We start from the raw sequence: 20,922 nt of genomic DNA, 5'->3' as shown, positions 1-20,922 counted from the left end.
GATTTATTTTTTATATATAACCGAAAAGGTGTGAACCAGGGTATAGTGGTAAACGATGTACAGGATCTCCTGATTTGTGTGCTGGTATTCCATGCTTAAACGGAGGAACATGCGTTGTTGAAAATGGAAATATGAAATGTTTATGCCCCACAAGTAATTAATAATTTTTTAAATTATGAGAAAAATTTTTTTTTAACATTTCAAATTCCACAATCTCGTTATTTTTCCAGGCTTTTACGGTAATGGTTGCGAAAAGTTAAAAAATCCTTGCGATGATTCACCTTGCAAAAATGGAGGTGTTTGCAAAGAAGTGGTTTTATCTTCAGATTCGCCGTTTTACGTTAGCCAAAATGAACCTTCATCTTTTAAATGTGAATGTCCATTAGGGTTCGAAGGTCAAAGATGTACTATTAATATAGATGATTGCCGAAACACAGAAGGTAACAATAATAAATGCCCTGATTTTGCTAAATGTATAGACGGGATCAATTCTTTTACCTGCCAATGCCCATTTAATACAACGGGTCCTAAGTGCGATAAAGGTATTTTTTAAATAACATTTAATTTACCTTCATAATTTTATGGGTATATTTTTGATAGTCTACAACAAGATTATGTATATTTGTGGATATCATAATATTTTTAAATGCGATATTTAGCATGAAATTTTAAATATATAGGATTACATAAATATAACCTTTGGAATTTCTATGAACTAATTTTTAGTTTCAATAAGTGTCTCTCCAGCTAAAAATTTCTACTTGCTGCTACTTAAAGAATCATAATAATAAAAATAAATTATATATTTCATTTTATATAGAAGTAGATGTGTTATGGGATTTATACATCAATGGGAAAAACAGAAAATCTGGTGCATATTTACAAAGCCCTCTCAATCTTAGAACCCACAGTATAACAATAGGGTTATGGGTAAGATATTTGGATTACAAGGACAAAGGAAACATCTTAACCTTATGGGAAATGGAGTGAGCTGCAACCCTTTATCATCAATTTTAAATAATTAAATGATAATTTATATTATATAGATCCGACAGGGCTATAAATCCCGTCAGAGAATTATTGAAGATAGATTACATTGGTGTGCATATCAATATCTTTAAAAATGACCCACACAAAGTTATATTTTTCGGTTCGTCAGATCCTAATGCTGCCAAGACTATTAACGATGGTCTGTGGCATCATTTAATGATAACTCTCTCTTCCAATGAAAATTCCTTTGATATTATATTAGACGGAGTACGAATAACGAATGTGGATGAACTAGTAGAGGAGACTTATAAAAGAAAAAACAGACGAAGAAAGAATAACAAATTTCCCGAGTATCTATCCATCACCTTGGGAGATATTGTGTGGGGAGATTTGAAGCAGACAAGTATTTATAAACCAGATCTCGATACGTTAACATCAATAGATAATACCGCAAAAGGATTTCCTTTAAACACTCAATTTAGGGGTTACGTAAGCAGGGTCAATTTGTGGGACAGAATATTGAGTTATGAGGCTGAAATACCTTTGCAAGTTTTATTCTTTAAAATAAAATATTTATTGATATATGAAAATTAGAGCGTTAATTGTGCAAAAGCTCCAATAGTTTACGATGGTTTATTAGCCAGATGGTCAGATTATCATATGGTTGGTGACACTGAAAGGATACCTTCAAGCTGCGGAAATTCTTTGTGTGAAGAAGGTCGAAATGATCCTTCGATATGTGACCCTCTTAAACTTGGTTTACTCATTTAAGCTGAATTTCTATATTTTTAATCTTAAATCTATATTATATTAAAATTAATTTCAAGATATAAAGTTATTGCTATTATATCTAAAGTAAATAATTTTATAGACAAAAACTCTCCTAGGATTGCTAATTGTCCTTCTGAAATAACTATTTCTACTGAAAAGAGGGGAATTTTAGTAAATTGGTCAACTATAGTATTGAAAGACAACAAAAAAATTGTTAACATTGAATCTTCTCATGAATCTGGTAATTATTCATATCAATAGAACATAAATTATAAATAATCTCCTCTAAATAATTAGGTTCTTATTTTGCTTTGGGAAAACATATGGTATCCATAATAGCTAAGGACTCATCTGGAAATATGGATTTATGCAATTTTAATATATTTGTCAATCAAAAAACACGGGATTGTAATACTAGGATGCAATCATTAATAGCTTCAGTTAAGAAACTGGGACTTGCAGATACGAAACAGCTAAAAATTGAATGTGGTAATTGGGGGTCTGGCTCGAATTTTGGATTCTGTAGCATAAGTTGTGAGCATGAATACAATAGTAGCTTTTCCATACCAGTTCCTAAATTCTATACATGTGGACAAGAAGGTATTTGGAGGCCTAACTTAGATGAAGATAACCCTTCTTTCCCACAATGCTCAGGTATATAGTCGTTGAATTTAGAAGATAGAAAAATAGGCTAAGTCATAAACCGGCCCAGGCTCTATTTTTTTTAAAATATTGGTTCGGGGTAGGTTGCCTAACATTTTCTTAAAAAATCTGGCGGTTTTGAATTTTGTAATATATATGTCGTAATTTTTAAAGGGATCATGACTATCCGGGATCTTCACGGGATTTAAAGGGATCCCTTTAAAATTTCAATTTTTTAAAGGATAAAGAACTATACGGTATTATCACTGGGGCAGAGATTGACCTCCAGTTGAATAAATCTTTTGATTAGCTATCGAATGATACCCTATACTAGACATATCTTATATCATAAGGCCAAAAAAAACAAAATTGAAAATTAAAAACGCAACGAAACTCGTGGAAAACGCTTTTTAAATAAGATTCCTCTTTATCACGATTAAAACGTGATAATCCCGTATTATCATTCCTTAATTATCAACCCTAATTTTTTATTAAAACGTGATAATCCCGTATTATCATTCCTTAATTATCAACCCTAATTTTTTATTTATCCCTTTAAATCCCGTGAAGATCCCGGATAGTCATGATCCCTTTAAAAATTATGACATATATAATCAATTCAATTTTGTGTAAAACAAATATGTTTTCAAGAAACATGACGCCAATATTTATTATTTATTTGTAGAATATTTTTTTTAAGTTAAAAAGATATTAAATTTTATTTATTTGAAGCAAACTAGGCACCATATATCTTTTATTTTGAGGTTAATAATACAATGTCCAATATCTCATATATATATATGTTAGAGGCAAAGTGTTATTTTTTCAACCTTAAATCATTTTTTAAGCGAGTTTTTTTAAATTTAGTAATATGATTTTATCGAACATGCCATCTAGCATGTTTGGAATACCTATCCTAAGAATTGCAGACAATTTTGCTGTTAACCTTTGAGTTATTTATAATTATTAAAAATATAGGGAAATTTTAATAAAAATTATATTAAGTTTAAAAGTTCATGGAAAAATTATTTGAAATCCATAGGGTAGTTATTCCGAACTTGACGGCATACATTTCCGGTAAAATCAAATTTTTTAAATATTTAAACACGCTCAAAAAATGATTTAAAGTGGAAAAAACACATTGACGCTAAAATATATAATTAAAAATAAAACAAAAGTTAATTGTATAAAACTTTAAAAAAAAATTAATTTCGGTATTTAAATAAATCCGTGCCGTGCAAATTATTTCCTCGAGCCAAGCTATTCGGGACAAATAAAAAATTATTTGTTCAGAATCGGGCCGGGCTGGAAAATTTTTTAAAAAATATTTGGGGCTGGGCTGGACTTAAAATTGAAAGTTTGAATGGAGATCATTATTTCTATACTCAAAGATACAAAATAATATAATTAATTTTAAAAAATTTGTTTTTTAAAATTAATAATATATTGGATTTGATTCCTTGATTGTTATTTGCTTCGAGATTATGAAAGACAATCAACATTCATAAACATTCTATATATTAAAATCTATATAGGAATGAGGCGTGCTGAAAAGACTGTTGAAATGTCAGCCTTATTCAAAACAAAGGGACCCTGTAATTCGGCTGGAAAAATAGAGTTGGAAAGACGCATAAGAAAAGAATTGGACATTTTGAATATCTACTGGGAAATGATGTGTGATGTACCTAAAAATTCTATTGATAATCAGTGCAATCAAAATATCGAAATTGAGATATTATGTCAAAACGAACATTCCAAGTTTAAAAAAAGGTCTACAGAAAATGACCATGATTTATTTTTCACTGAAAAAGACCCTACCGATTTATCAGATAAAAAAAACCTTATTGTCTTAAGTGACTTCGTTGACACTCAAAGTTCTCTAATAGATACAAATTCGAAAGTTGATATTAATCAACTGAACAAAGGAAATTATTATATAGCTGATTTTCAATTCATTTCTATCAAGTAATTTTATAATTAATGAATACACGTTATACTCGCATAATATTAGCGACCCATTGAAGAATAGATTAGAGGGTAGATTTTCCCCTTTAAAAGATGTATTGATGGACCATTTTTATTTATCGAAAGGATTTGATTTTGAGAATAGCCTACCTGGTGTTAGTGTCATGAAAGACAAAATTAAGGTTAATATCAAGCCATTATGTTTTTCTAAAGGTCAAATCTTACTAGGAGATAATTGCGGTAATTTTTTATTATTTATTAACTGTTTAATAATTTGTATAAAGTAAATTGTTCGATGGGAAGCTCTTTTGACCCAAACATTAAAAAATGTATATTATGCCCTAAGGATTCTTATCAAGATATCGAAGGAAGTGTGAATTTTTGTAAACCTTGTCCTTTAATAAATAACAAACCTAGCAAAACAGCGATAATGGGAGCAATATCTATTACAGATTGCAAAGAATCGTGCCCTCCGGGAAAATATTACGGTACCTTTTATTTAGAGTTTTTGTAAAATTTATGCATATTAAATTAAGGTGGTGATACTCAAACATGTCATGATTGTGGATACGGATTTTATCAACCAGATTGGGGGATGTTTGACTGCATTTCGTGTCCTGTCAACTCTTATATTCCAATTAAATTAGTTATGGAAGGAAGAATAAACAATAATCTAGAACCTTTGATATCACATGTTCATAAATATGATAATCAAGCTTATGCCCTAGCAACTACTACTGTTTTAACTAATTCCACATCTTTATCACAATGTCTAGAGGAATGTGAATCAGGTATGGAATACAGCATAAATGGAATTTGTCAAAAGTGTGTGAAAGGTAGATATAGAACATATGTGGTTCACGATAGATGTCTCCCTTGTCCTTCAGGATTTACAACAACATATGAAGGCTCTAGAAAAATTCAGGAGTGTATAATACGTATTTAAAATATTCCTATTATTTTAAATATAAATTTATTTAGCAATATGCACCTCTGGATCATATTTAAATGATTCAAACATTTGTAAAATATGTCCGATTGGAACATATCAGCCTTCTATCCAGATGGAGACTTGTATTAGTTGCCCCGAGGACTTTACAACACTAAAAGAGGGTTCAACTCATTTTAATGATTGTATATGTAAGCCAAATAATTATATAAACATATATTAATAATGGATAAATAGCGACAAATGAATGCGAAACAGGTGAGGCAAAATGTGTAGCTAATGCGACTTGTATAAACACTAAAGCTGGATACACTTGTATATGCTATGAAGGTTTTGTTGGTGATGGCTTTATCGGGTGTAACGATACTAATGAATGTCGTTTAGGAAATCATACATGCCATGAATTTGCTGATTGTAGCGACACATTTGATTCCTACCAATGCCAATGCAAAATAGGATATTTAGGAGATGGACACTTTTGTAAAGGTAGCACAATTAAAATCTAGATAGAAATACGAATATTGTAATATAGATTCTTGTGATAATTTTTGTCTTAACAATGGGATTTGCAAAAAAAATGAGTTCAATATACAGTATTGCGATTGTTCCGAAAGCTTTTCTGGATTAATATGCGCAGATAGTAATTTTTTATATTATTAAAAAATACCTTATATTTAATTATAGGAAATCGCACTCGAGAATTGAAATTTATAGTTGGAGGTATATCTGGTTCAGTGATATTCTTGGTGTTAATAGTGTTTATTTTATGGATGATATGCGTAAAGTACATATATATATCTTAAGTGTTTATTAATTAGAAATAATAAATATCTTTATTAACTAATTAGAAATAGTGCAAAATCCTCTAAGAAAAGACGACATAATAATTTCAAAGGTGTTTCTCATCCTGATATGTATATAAACGAAGATAATGTGTATGCAAATAATGGAAAAAAATCAAAAAAAAAATCAAAAAAAACTCAAAATATATATGAAGACAAAGGCAATCATTATCCTAAAGAGCAAATGATGATCGTACCGGTTTCCCATCCAATGCTCATGAGTTCTCTTCCCATACTCGACAACAATTATCAAGGCGATATAACTGAAGGCTTAGTGCATATGAATAATACTTTCAGGAGGAGGCCTCCCCATCTTAACCAACATCAGTTAATGGATGTTGATCATCTTAATAGCAGTATTAAACAGCCAGACATTAATGCTCTAGCTTCTAAAGACGATAATTTTTTAATCGCTCCTATTCCCCCTACTCTTAACAATAATGGGGCGATCCCAAGACTTAGTCCTTTAGAAGGTGGACCAACCCATCATCTTCCTTATTACATAACCTACCCAGCTTCAACACGTGGAATATACGATTATGGCTCTGCGCAGAATCCTAATGGTACTCTAAATCACAGGGTTGAAGATGATAATTTTTATGATATATACACCTATCAGAATCATGCTTACAATCCTGGTCCAGGTTTAAATATAAATTCAAAAAAATTAAATAGTTTATTATATACTATATGTATATATTAATTAATTTGTCAATAATGTTAATTATTTTTATAACATAAGCTAAGTTCTAAAAAATATTTGTATAATATTATATCAATTTAGATTTTTTTTAATAACGTGATTTAAAATATTTAATATAATACTATATTCGGAGCTTAGAACATCCACTGAAAAGAACTCAATTCTTAATATTTTAGAAATCAGATTTTGGTTCCAAAAAATTTAATAGGCTCTAGTTTCCGTTCTTTTATTTTTAACGGATTATAAACAAAACTTGGTTTGAATTCCCACTCTGGGATTTTTAATCTTTGATATTCCTTATTACAACGATCAACATATACACATTATATTTTCTGCCTTACATTATTTATTAGAAGACATCAAATTTGATAACATGACTTCGTTTTCCAATAAAAATATGGAAGAAGCCACCAAATACGGTAGAGTTATGCCTCCGCCTAATATCACAAGTAAGCTACGTATAATATCCAAAATTTTTCATTATAATTTTATAAATGTTTCAATTTAAAACATCTATGTATCTAATGAACGCTTTATACAGCATACAAAAAAGGTATTATATATAATATAGTATAATCCAACCTATAAATAAAATCCTTTCAAGTGTAATAGAACTTATAAACAGTGCGATAGTAATTTTCAAACGTATACCTAACCAAAATAGACATATGTTTGTGCTGGAAAAGTTAAACAAAATCCACAATCACGAATTGGGTTTCGTATCTTTTTTTATAATTTTTTTTGATACTTTTATAATATTTATTAATGTTTAAAACGCTAATTTATTCCAATAGTTTTTTGATCACAACTTAATTCATGAACATCTATTTATTCTTATAAAAACAATTATCAAGATTAATAAAGGTGATTATTAAATTTTAACATTACTTAAATTTAACAAGAGTTAGTAATTTATAAAAGTTTATTTTATATTAGATGGCCAGAAAAATTTATTATTTATTTTAATTTATGACATTATGTTCACCTTACATGATTCTAAGATATGCGTATGTATCTAGAGATATAATTGAAAAGTATCTACTCTAGCGCTGTGATCTATACCGTAACTTCACGGGAGGGGGCACAGGAGATAGAGCCCCCCTGAGATTGTAAAGGTTGGTGCACCACTAGATTTATACTTTGGAATAAATTAATATCTTAAAATCATTAATAAATACTACGAAAAGCATCTTTATAAAAAGAGATTATATCCAATTTGTAATTGTGGATTTTGTCTAACTTTACCATAAATATATATCCATTTTCTTTAGGCTTCCTCTTTTGCAAGAATATAACTTTTATATTTATAGACTAGATTATCATGTAGTGTTGTTTGTGATATATAATAATTAGCTTATAAATATTTTCTAACTGCAATCCATATATTAATTCCTATTTAACATTTTGAAGGGCATGATGTACTTTTGACCATTTTAAAATCATATTTATGCTACTAACGCGAGCTACTTCATTTGAAACGCCAATATATGAAAACTAAATATATTTGAAACAGGAGTTAATCATATATGACATTTGTTTTTAATTTACCAAAATTTACAATAAAATAGATAAGATTTAGCATTTTTAAGGCCATAAAATTATTAGAATAAGATGGTGCAATCAATTCAACTTTTCCCTTTAATTTTTAAATTTCTAAGCTTTCTGATATGGATGTGGGAGGTAATATCCATATGATACCATTTATTTTTTTTTAATATTTTTGAAATTTAAATTATATTTTACATAGATAAAAAGAAAACTCTTTACGATAACAAATTTTATTGGCACTTTTTTCCGCAAATAATAAAAGCATAATAAATTATTTTAAAATCATCATTTCATTTGCCACTATATGAATAAATACTTTTAAAAAAAGTTAAATTTTTTAATAAAAAAAATAACAAGCTATTTAAAATATTTATTTATTAAAATTAAAAAAAATAATTTTAAGTATCGAATATTTATTAAATAATATAAGTAATACAAAATTTATGTATGAAAAAACAAATTTAAAATTAAATAAAATAAAGTTGAAATATAGTGTAAAATGATAAGAATACAGAAAAAAAGTGAATCTAGCGAAGATCTGTGGAGAGAAGACTGCAATTAAAATTTCCAGTATGCTTGCAGATGTGAGATTCTAAATCTGTGATGAAGGATAATGCAAGCTTACCAAAGGAGGCTAAGGTTGTGGATATTATTGGGATAAATATGTGATCTTCTGATATTTCCTATTTGAAAATTTTATGTTATTCTTTTTGCTCAAGTAGGTTTAAAGTTTGGTTGGATAAAGCTAATGGATCTATACAAGAATCACGCCAGAAATTGACCCGTTTTCATGGAATTAGGGTGATTTCGTCAGGCTCTTTACATCAGATCTAAAAAGTCCTGGTGGTTCAAGTATAACGAGTATTTGGGCGATGCCCGCTGGATCAAGGTAATGCATTGGGTGTGTCTGAGGATTCCTCCTTTGCACGATCTGTAATGTAGCCTGTGTCTTCCTTTGCAGTCTAAGGAAATTCTGCAGCTAGAGCAGAGATGAGGAAAGGGTATTGTAGAATTTAAGCGGATCCTTATTGCGTGGATCAGCTCATTGTTAGTTAGTTGGAGTTGAAGATTTTTGGAAGGAATTATTTCCTTAAATTCATGTCATCTATTAAGTAAAGAAGTAAGAGAGAACGGTCTGTTGGGAGCATGCTAGATATAGAGATTTAACGCAGCATGCTAAAACTGACCTGTTCCAATCCTTCTGTATATTAGATTTGGGCGATATGACATCATCAACACGTGTCCTCTATAGCAGGATAACATCATCTGAGAATAAGTCACTTTGTGAGGTGTGGGTCGTGATTGTAGGTTTCGAAAGTAAACTGCTCGAAATAAAGGCAGTGAGAACAAGATCGGTGGGAGATCTAATCCCTAAATCACCATTTATGGGTAATGAAGCTTGAGCCCATGTGTTTCATTGAATTTTAGATTCAAAATAATATTTTCGGTTAGATCTTTTATTTCTTTTCATAAATACTGAGAGGTATAGGATATTTAAAAATAAGCATGAGCACAGAGCATAAAGTATACGTGGAATGTTAAAGAAGTTTTTACGGAGGAAGAATGATTTATGCGAGGGTAGCAAGTCAAGAGGTAACCAAGGTTAAAAAAAATGTCAAGAGTAGTGGAGGAAGGCACTGATTGCCGTGAATCCGCCTACTGGGGAATTTAGATGTGATAGCTCCTCTTTGAAGGTACTTGCATAAATTCGGATTTTGTGAGGTTGAGAATGAGTCCAACACCGCATTCTATTTCCTTGATAATGTGTACGGCTTTATTGGTTTATAATTGAGGTTCACTAACGATACCGTCATCTATATCCCAGATGTGGAGTGAAAGTGAGAGTTCTGAATTAATGGTTTGAATTATATTAATGGTTGCAAACAGAAAAAGGGATCCTAATGGATCACCTTATAATAAAAAAAACTTTACTTTTTTGTGTGCTGTAAAAAGGTCTTCATATTGAACTAATTAGTTAGACCTCCCCTAAGAATGCTCGTCTAAAAAAATTATACAAATCAAATTTAAAAAAAACCCTATTCTATGTACTTCTTTAATAATATAATACAAACAGATTTCATTAAATTTTTTAAACAAAACCATATTTTTGTATATTTCGTAGGGCTTTAAAAAATCATGGCAGTGACAATTTTTAAAATTTAAATCCTTTTAGAGGACGCCTTTTAATTTCTTTATTTTTGTCGAAATTGCATTCTAGCATGTGTTTAGTGCTTCTTATCCAATTAATTTTAGACAATTTCTGAGATTTTTAATCAATTTTAATTTAATGCGACATTCCTATTGATGTTTGTATAATATTTTAAAGCTAACCCATAATTCCAATGCAGAATTAAAGGTAGGGTAGGTACAGTACACATGTTGGTATATAATTCCGAAAAAAATAAATAAATTTAAAAAAACAGCCACTATAAAGGATTTATGGTATAACTAAGAAAATCGGGTCAATAAAACACCTGAATTCAATTAAAACCCTACGATTACTTTGAATAATATATTTGTTATTTTGTATAATTATTTAAATTAAAAAATCAATAGACACGAATCTTAATAATATCGATAATGATACTAACTCCCATACTAAAAAAATAAACACGAAAAATACAATCATTAACCATACCGATGCTCGCTTATAACTAACGCACATCAAACAAATTAAAGCTTTTGTCTAAACTCAAATAATATATTCCATAATAATATGATGCGTATATATTCTCTCATTTATTTCTAATCTATAAAATAGCTTATACATTTTTGTTGTGCTTTAATTTCTAATAAAAGTTAATTTGATTTTGTAAAAACTAATAACTTATTGATTACTGTAATAACTGTATCTAAAAATATTTTTGACTTTCATAATATTTTTATCAGAATTTCTAAAGTACAAATTTTAAAACTTTTAATATGAATTATTTTTAACTTTTTTATTATTTAAATAGGATTTAAATAATAGGGATCATAGAAATTGGAATGCGATCTTACTTATAATTTAAATGAAAAAATTTTGGTATTCATGATTTGTATATAATGTAATATTTGATATGTGAATTTCATGTGCGTGTATATATATAATATGAATTGTAACAGATAGCATATAATAAACAGAATATTAATGTGCTACCAACATAAAATTAGAGTTATTTAGAAATTGTTGCATATTTTATATTTAAAATACCAAGTTAAATTTATTCTGAAGTTAATTTTACATAGAGATAGGTAACTATAATAAAGTAGATTAATTATAAAACCTACTACCGTATATCCTATCACACTGAAACAATCCTTCAATCAAGTTAGCACTCCACCATCCCTTAGGAGGCATATCCAGTGCAGTGTATTAGCGTTCAATGTTTGGCAGCCATTTACCCTACATGACGATACCTCTGTAAAATTTTGAGCATAGATAGAAGTATATATATAAGGGTGATTTAGTTCCAATATTGGCAAGAAGTTTATAAAAAATAAGTGAATTTAATCACGAAAATTGTGCTTGTTTATTTTTTATAGAGATTTCTTTAGGAGGTAATTAGTTTATTTGTTGTTGTATTTTATGATAAATGCGATTTAAAAAAAACTGTTGATGGTGGATATTACCTTAGTGTTTATACTATTTTGGGTTAGTTTTATTGTTATTATGTTGAATTTACCAGCTTACAAAAACACTTAATTATCTATAAGGGGTTAATTTTTTTAGGTGATATTCTTGTTGTTTAAAAATATCTTAAGTTTTATATATTTATTACGACTAATGACTAGTTCTAATACACAAATTCAGATTAATGTGAAAATATAAAAATTAAACATATAAAACCGGCATATTAAAAAAAAATGTAAAAAACATCAATTAAGAATTGCCAAGTTGAGGAAATGAGAACAGTGGGCATATACAGTTTTTAGACATTTTCTTTTTAATAAATGACTGAAGTCCATTAAATTGCCAACTCATTGCATGCTCTATCATACTCTTATCCGCTTATCAAATCGATATTTATTATCTTTCAAAAAAATAATTTTAACATGTGTAAAACGATCCAAATTTATTCATAATTATATTTATCTATCCATTAAAAAAATATAAAGATTATAAATTAATAATTATCCAGCTTCATATTTTCTTCATCCCCACAGGTCCATTCTTTGTTCCTCCCAGCTGAAATCTTCTCCAATTAATCTAATATCTTTACTCCAAATCTCCAACAAAGGATTTTTATTCAACAATAACCCATGTGATCTCTTTTCGTTTTCTTCCCATTCACCAGGAAAGACTAATTTTCCTGTCAGAAAATAACTGACATTTTATGTATTATATTAAATTTATTTCTTCTTTTTTTCAACAGCTACAACACGCCCACCCTTCACAAGCCCAGCGTCCCTTTCTCTGTAGTGGTGTTGTATCGAATCACCCTTTGAATTGTATCGACCTTGAATTGTTTCAAATCGCCCCTTTGAATTGTATCTGGATGCCTTGAAGACGTTCAGGGAATTTGTCGAATCGTCTTCCCTTATGATGATTTATAATATAATATCGCCGATATCTTTCAATATATAATCGCGAAAACACATATTATAAATAATGACATGTACATTGGGGTATCTGCATTTATAATCTATGGAACATTAATATGGACAATGTAATATCAGCAAAACATAATAATTCATTCATTTTAAGACATTTGGGAAATATGAGCTATAATATACATTATTTGGGTATGATTCATGGTAATTAAGAGATAATGATTTTACATATAATAATGTAATGTGAACGCATGGTCTATGTGTGAAATGCAATTTCAACACATGTAATTTTCCTTCTGTCATGTGAAAAAAACAAAGCTACATTTTTATAAATATCTCCTAAAATGAATAGAAAAATCCATCTTTAGGTATTAAAAATAATTGCGAAACTTTGCCGAACAAAGATTTTAAATAAAATTACAAAACATATGTATAGAAATAAATTTAATATTTTATAGGGAGGAAAAATATATACTACGTAGAAAATACAATATTTCGCATCTAGGAATTACTCAGTATCCTAAGAAAAATATACCATTTCTACCTACCTCTGCCATCACAATGAGCACAAATTCAAAAAAATGTAGAATGCAACGTAACAAAAATTGAGAATATAATGGGCTATATGGTATGAATTTTTAATACACCTTCACTTTGAGTCTTTTCTTTTAAAAAAAATGTTCATAAAATAAATAGTAAAATGTGATGTGCTATATTATTACAAAGATAAAAAAATGTAAAATGCAGCAAAAATTTACACAAAAAAACTATCTCCAGTATGCAAACTAAACAATATTCTCACCTCAAGGCATACCCATCAACATGGCTGACCTTATCTGTAAAAATATTTTCCCTTCACATCATTGCATACCATAAAAATAATATAATAATTGCAAATAAAACTTTTTATAAAATTTTATAATTTAAAAAAATATATATAATAAATATAGAGATTTCATAATTTAAAAAAAAAAAATATTACACATCAGCTAATATATCATATAAATTCCTAGCCAATTTATATATATATCAAATGCAAACGCTAAATCAAAATAACTATCCACCTCTAACATTAGATATTATTCTGACTTCATCATACTTCAATTCCTTTAAATTATCATTCATAACTTAAATATATCATATGTGTAATTTACATTACACCCTATTTCATAAAAATGGTTAATTAATTCAAAATAAACAACATTAACTCACCCTCAATAGATCCCTTAATAACATATCAACCTTAATTTAAACTAAATTACAAATACAATATATTAACATTAATTAATAATAAATGATCCCACACATGTCCATCCCTTTAAAAACCCAAAATGCATAATTATATAATACACACTATTACAAAAGTCTATTTCCATATATATTTTCCTAAATTTCAAATATTTAAAATTTAGCAATCCTTTCTGTCCTGCTGATCTTGAGGTCTTAGCTTCCTATGACGGAACACCTATAACACCATTCAATGAGTTTTAAGGCATACCAAATAATAAGACCATATGGATGTACAATATACATTTAGACATATAATATACCAAATATTACTGTCTTAAATTCCTGATCTTATTTTCATATTCCTGCCGAATACTCATTACATACTTTCTATCTTACCCTTTGTAAGCTAAATATATAAGTATAGAAACCCTTAAACTCACCCCTTAATCTCACTTACCCCTGTATAGTTTCTAGTACTTGTGTTGTGGTTTCACAGTAAAATTCAAAATTACATAAAAAAATGGTTCTTACCTTTTTATAACAAATAACTCTTGAATCTCCAGGTTCTGTACATGCATCACTTTCTTATCCTTTACATTGCATTGTGTTCCGCATTAATCCCTAAGTAGATCCTGTCGACGGCAACAATAAAACGATCCAAATTTATTCATAATTATATTTATCTATCCATTAAAAAAATATAAAGATTATAAATAATAATTATCCAGCTTCATATATTCTTCATCCCCACAGGTCCATTCTTTGTTCCTCCCAGCTGACATCTTCTCCAATTAATCCAATATCTTCACTCCAAATCTCCAACAAAGGATTTTTATTCAACAATAACCCATGTGATCTCTTTTCGTTTTCTTCCCATTCACCAGGAAAGACTAATTTTCCTGTCAGAAAATAACTGACATTTTATGTATTATATTAAATTTATTTCTTCTTTTTTTCAACAGCTACAACAATGTGATTAATTATTACTTTGAATTTTTAAAGATGCTCTACTTAAGCTATAGCAGACCTAGTCATGTTTATAAGATGAATAAATTTAAACATCTTTAATATTATTTTTTATGTATCAATGACACACTATGCTTACTACCTGCAATATCTATAGTCCGATCTGTCACAATTGAGAAACATGGGGCAGAATTGATTTCATTAATTAAGTTTTCTAAAATGATATTATTCAAATATCAATAATTTCATTTTCAATCCTGTGGCTGGAGATATGTAGAAATCTTTTTGATACTAATAAAACTCTTCGCGAAATCCCCTAATGCCTTTTATTTTACAACGAAAATTATATTTATAATTATTAACGAAATTCAAGTTTCCTGAATTCAAATGACCACTTAATGCCAGGCCCTGCCATATACAATTTAAGCTATTAAATTTCTTTCAGCATATCTTGGGCCAAACAAGACACATATCTTGCAAGATTCCGGTTTTGATTTTTCATGAACGTTAATTACGGAGAATTCTTCCTTTAGCTTGAAAATTACAGAATTGCACAACAGAAGAAAACGTAGAATACTCTTAGAATGAAAATATAAAAACACTGATTTTAAAAATAAATCTTAAGGATTCATCTGTAAAATTGAGACCGAAAAGCATGCCAGCCCTAAAATGAATACGTCAATAAAATTAAAAGTACTTGATAATATTGAATAAATAATATCTCATTTTATTCCACTTGTATGCTATACAATAATTTTTTAACAGTGTTAATTTTTCCGAAAATTTTTTTTGGGAAAGAATGAGTTACACCCGAGAATTAAAGGAGTTTTTTCATGAGAGACTTTTGAGCTCCAATATTGATTATTTTTAAATATAAAAATTATATTTATATCATTGCACTACTTTATTGATAAAAGTAAGCCAGAATGGAAAATAATCATAAAAATTAATGAAAGTTATTGACAATTTAAACAAATAAAGGATAGATTAAAATTGCAACAGGATTCATGTGCCCAAAAAAGCATTACGTTGAAAAAGATCCATAAACACTTTAGATACATTTATTAGATATTTATATTATATAATTTCTTGAATATTTGTCTCTATATAGATATTTTAAATCTTGTTGTTTCATTAATTTTAATTTATATCTGTTTTATCTAATTTTATTGTAATTTAAACATATTTTTTGTTCATATAAAGAATAATTTTATATAGAATTGGTTTTAATCTTTTATATAAGATAGTTATCGGTAAATTAAAAACTTTATTATTTTGATAAATTACAGCATTTAAAAAGTTACTTTTGAGGGTATAAATCATATATTGTTTTATTAAAATTTTATATGTGATCCGGTATTAAAATAAATTACAACTTCATATGCATAATACAGTCATTCAATTAATAATTAGAGTTGAATATTCTAGAAAGAAACTCAAAGGCTCGCAACAACCTCTGGCTCATAAGATCCTATGTCTCCCCTACGATTAGAACATATTAGTTATTTATTTTTTAAAAAAATTACTGCTTAAATTAGAATTTTATCGCATAAAATTATTACAAACTAGTAGATAGCCCGTCAAAAATGGGTTAATGATGCTTACTACCAAGTGAATGTATGGAAATATTTTAAATACCAATCTAATTTGCTAAATACCGACCAAAATTTATTAAAATGTAATAAGAGGTTAATGATGCATGGTACCAAAGGCAGTAACGAGCAAATAGCGATTTTACAATTTTTATTTTGATGGGTACTACCAATTGTGTATTTTTATTTTTTAACGATACGAATCAAAAACGAAACTAGTATATGTCCGATACGAAACTAGCTTATAATTTTTTTAACAACAATGTAAAGCCATCTTGATTTAGGATTAAACGATAGTCAGGTAATATTAATATTTAGATAAATACATAAGATAATATAATTATATCTTATAATCTTTATATCTATAGATCATTCAATACATTTCATGCAATTATTTCTTAATAGACTATCAATCAATACAAATGTGATACTTCAAACAATATTTTCTTAAATTATACTTATGCAATATGATTATACTTATTAAATATTTAATCACTTTCAAAATATGGGACCCCCCAAAGCAATAGATGTTATTCAAAACTCTGGTAACTAAATTATCTTTTATCTTTTGAATATTTTTATTTAGGCAAGGAAAATAAAATGAACAAAAATCCTCTCAGTAAAATATATATTTATTATGGCATTATTGTATTTTTTATAGCTTCTCTCCCAAAGAATAATAGAATAGCAGTATCTGAGTTGCAACCTGTTTTTGTAAATTTAATCAATCACTTTCAAAATATGGGACCCCCAAAGCAATAGATGTTATTCAAAACTCTGGTAACTAAATTATTTTCAATATCATATTAATATTTTAATTCTTTAAGTAAATATGAAATTTATTATAACTTACTTTTTATTTATAGGTTTAAGAAATAAAACAAATTTACCAACTTATCAATTGTCAAAAATTGTAACCACAAATTCCTTCAAAAATCAAGATGAAAATTCTGAAATTCTATAAAAACATTATGCTTTTTAAAGAAATAAATATATATTTTTTTATATTACATATTTTTAAATAAATGTATAATTATAATAAATTATATGATATGATTAAGTAGAATAAATAAATTATGTGTTTATTATTATTTTTTGAGAAAATTACAAATATTAGCACATCTTTGATTTAAAATTATAATAAAGTTTAATTAAAATAATTAACCATTATGATATATAATCTTATATTTATGCCTTTTTCTACTACATAAAGGGCCTATTGGGTATTAGTTGAGGTTTCCATTCTGGAGTAAAACATTAAAATATTTGTTAATTTTAATTTCTTGCCTGTAGAAATGATTTTAATAAAATTAAAATAACATGTAAATTTTAAAATCAAGATTTTGTTCAAGTGATTACAAATTAGCATTTTTATCAAAATTGATTTGTCATATGATGTATAAATTTTAACAAATAGCCCAGTCTAAGATATCTTTATAATTTTATCTGAGCCTAAAATATTCCATTTATTATCTAAAAAAATAAGAAATATATTAAAATTAGGTTTAATAAATGGTTAAGTGTCAAATGATATTATACTTGTACCAACAATTAACCTTAATAATTGAATGAAAACAGAAGATATTAATAGAATAATATAAGGAAAATCATGGAATCTTACACAAAAAGTAATAATTGTCTTGCAGCTTAGTTAAGAAAAAAAAGTTTGGCCCTGATCTGATAGAGCTGTCTTAACTTGAAATCCAGTAAAAGTATACTGTATTGTGCAAACATATTCTAGCTGTGATTAATAAAATAATTAATGAGATAGTCATCAAGCATATTATTTTATACAAAAATAACTGTGAACCACATTAAAAGTAATCATTAGTATGTTATAAAAATTTATATAAGGCAAACTTATGTTTTGTTATATATCTATAAATTTATAAAATTAGACAAACTTAAGTTTTGATTGTTATTATATCTTTAAATTTATATAATTAGACAAACTTAAGTTTTGATTGTTATTATATCTTTAAATTTATATAATTAGACAAACTTAAGTTTTAATTTTGTTATTACATCTTTAAATTTATATAATTAGACAAACTTAAGTTTTTGTTATTACTTCTCTAAAAAATTTAGCCTCAGCAAAGGTATTTCATCTATTTATTATTTGTCTATGAATCATAAAAAATTAATAAGTATAATCTATATTGCAAAATATTTAATAAGTATAATCATATTGCAAAATATTTAATAAGTATAATCATATTGCATAAGTATAATTTAAGAAAATATTGTTTGAAGTATCACATTTGTATTGATTGATAGTCTATTAAGAAATAATTGCATGAAATGTATTGACTGATCTATAGATATAAAGATTATAAGATATAATTATATTATCTTATGTATTTATCTAAATATTAATATTACCTGACTATCGTTTAATCCTAAATCAAAATGGCTTTCCATTGTTGTTAAAAAAATTATAAAATAGTTTCATATCGGACATATACTAGTTTCGTTTTTGATTCGTATCGTTAAAAAATAAAAATACACAATTGGTAGTACCCATCAAAATAAAAATTGTAAAATGGCTATTTGCTCGTTACTGCCTTTGGTACCAAGCATCATTAACCTAATAAGACCCTTATTATTTAATATATTAATACGGAATCACGTGGTCGAGTCCGGCCTTCTATATATCATCCCCCCAAGGATGGAACCACCAAGTTAGAATAAGAAAAAACACATGAAGATTCCCGGGATTCGAACCCGGGAGCATAGGATAAGTAAGCCAAGCTCTTGCCTACTAGGCCATAGAGGCTTTCCAAAAATCAAGATTTAATATATGTTATAAATAAATATATTTGGTAGTGCCTATCCAAATGAAAAATGAACAAAATTCAAATTTGATAGATGGTACCTTAAGGTACCAAGCATCATTAACCTCAAAAATGACTGGGAATGAATTTTCTTCATTCTTTTACGAAAGATTTACCTTTTATTTAAAAACCATATTTTTATACTTAAACTATTATAAAAGTATGTCTCTTAATTTTTTTAAAAAATATCTAGGACGACACTTATCAATATAATTGTTCGAATTAATTGTGGAGTACAAGTTAGCTTTAATCTTTTCCAATTGAATATAATTAAATAGAAAGGTTCTCTAACAGACGATGTATTAAATAGTAAAAAAATATTTGAGAAGATTGTAACAAAAAAAGTAGTACTGATCGGTCTGAAATGGAGAAAGTGAACAAATAAGATGATGTTGATTAAGCTTCTTCTCTAGCTATAGGTTTACATGATAAATATATTTATTTTCTAGTTCTCAATTTTATGTTATTATAGAAAGAGCGTGAAAGGTTTTCGAATAATAGAATGAGGATGCTGAGAAACAGATTAAAGAAGAATGAATAATATATCTTTTATAAAAGTTAGTAGTAATCAAATACCTTATTCAAGATTGTAAATTATATACTATTCCATAAAGATAAATAATAAATCTTGGCATACCTGAAATCAAGAGGATGAAATGAGAGTGAAACTTAAATGTGAAAAAAAATATAGGATTATATTGAAGAATGATAGGTTGCAGGGGCGTGGCAAAATTTTTATAAAAGTAGATAATAGTGTGCTATTTATTTATAAAAATATATATATATATTTTTTTACTGTATTTATATATGATTTATAGGGGGATTTGCTCCTCCCTAATAACCACTTTTAACGGACTTTCGGCAGGTTTTTGTCTGTCTACAACAGAGTTTATGTCTATAGATGTATTTCTACTATAAATAGTTATAATATATATGTATTCGCTAATCAAAATAATATCTAACACAAGTGTAGAATCTAATTCTAACCATCATATTTAAATCTTTTAATAACCCCAATCTAAAATCTTTTATCTTTCAGATTTTTTTATTAAAATATAAGAATATTAAATCAAGTTTATCTCTTCATTTTCTAGTTTTAATGGAGATTTCCAGATATATCTGGATAGGCCAGGTTCCCCTCTGATTCGATTATTTTATTCCATCGAGGGGCATCTCTTTACCCAGTTATCCTTCGTTCGCTCCATATGCCCAATCAGTCGTTTTCTTCTCATTATCGCTCAAATTGTTTCTACCCAACATTGCTCGCAATTCCTTTAAAGTTCTTTTCTCTCACCGAGATACCCCACACATCCATCTAGCCATTCTCATATCCAATCTTTCTAATTTAAGCATCGGG

At 27.7% G+C, this 20,922-nt stretch overlaps 1 protein-coding gene and 2 long non-coding RNA genes across 6 annotated transcripts in view; 2 read left to right on the top strand and 1 right to left on the bottom strand.

The window, feature by feature from the left end:
• The window catches only part of LOC135925127 (uncharacterized), a 64,155-nt gene extending 52,651 nt beyond the window's left edge, over nt 1-11,504 (top strand). For 3 of the 4 annotated variants that reach the window (XM_065460318.1, XM_065460315.1, XM_065460317.1), the window contains 18 exons: nt 29-153; nt 231-542; nt 821-986; nt 1,047-1,539; nt 1,585-1,747; nt 1,862-2,002; nt 2,059-2,415; nt 3,939-4,368; nt 4,415-4,608; nt 4,653-4,856; nt 4,905-5,306; nt 5,350-5,508; nt 5,555-5,803; nt 5,850-5,957; nt 6,002-6,101; nt 6,166-6,803; nt 7,216-7,311; nt 10,967-11,182. In XM_065460318.1, the coding sequence (XP_065316390.1) occupies nt 29-153; nt 231-542; nt 821-986; nt 1,047-1,539; nt 1,585-1,747; nt 1,862-2,002; nt 2,059-2,415; nt 3,939-4,368; nt 4,415-4,608; nt 4,653-4,856; nt 4,905-5,306; nt 5,350-5,508; nt 5,555-5,803; nt 5,850-5,957; nt 6,002-6,101; nt 6,166-6,803; nt 7,216-7,311; nt 10,967-11,064 (4,435 nt within the window). In that variant the 3' untranslated portion in view covers nt 11,065-11,182. Of the gene's footprint in view, nt 1-28; nt 154-230; nt 543-820; nt 987-1,046; nt 1,540-1,584; nt 1,748-1,861; nt 2,003-2,058; nt 2,416-3,938; nt 4,369-4,414; nt 4,609-4,652; nt 4,857-4,904; nt 5,307-5,349; nt 5,509-5,554; nt 5,804-5,849; nt 5,958-6,001; nt 6,102-6,165; nt 6,804-7,215; nt 7,312-10,966; nt 11,183-11,367 lie in introns of those variants that run through there. The other variant, XM_065460316.1, reaches the window with a different exon arrangement.
• Nucleotides 11,505-16,781: 5,277 nt separating this feature from the next.
• LOC135924636 (uncharacterized) lies at nt 16,782-17,790 on the top strand. The gene is made up of 5 exons (XR_010571346.1): nt 16,782-17,032; nt 17,100-17,276; nt 17,318-17,350; nt 17,393-17,511; nt 17,598-17,790. It is a non-coding gene; the product is annotated as an uncharacterized LOC135924636 (long non-coding RNA).
• A 1,070-nt stretch (nt 17,791-18,860) lies between these two features.
• Nucleotides 18,861-19,547, bottom strand: LOC135924959 (uncharacterized). Its single transcript, XR_010571465.1, has 3 exons — nt 19,361-19,547; nt 19,114-19,318; nt 18,861-19,046 (listed from the first exon to the last, which is right to left on the bottom strand). It is a non-coding gene; the product is annotated as an uncharacterized LOC135924959 (long non-coding RNA).
• Between the last annotated feature and the right edge of the window lie 1,375 nt (nt 19,548-20,922).

Source organism: Gordionus sp. m RMFG-2023, chromosome 2, assembly GCF_954871325.1.
Source record: "Gordionus sp. m RMFG-2023 chromosome 2, tfGorSpeb1-WG-v2, whole genome shotgun sequence".
In the NCBI taxonomy this organism is placed as follows: domain Eukaryota; kingdom Metazoa; phylum Nematomorpha; class Gordioida; order Chordodea; family Parachordodidae; genus Gordionus; species Gordionus sp. m RMFG-2023.
Note: the sequence above shows the minus strand (reverse complement) of the source record. Positions and strands in the feature narration are given on the sequence as shown.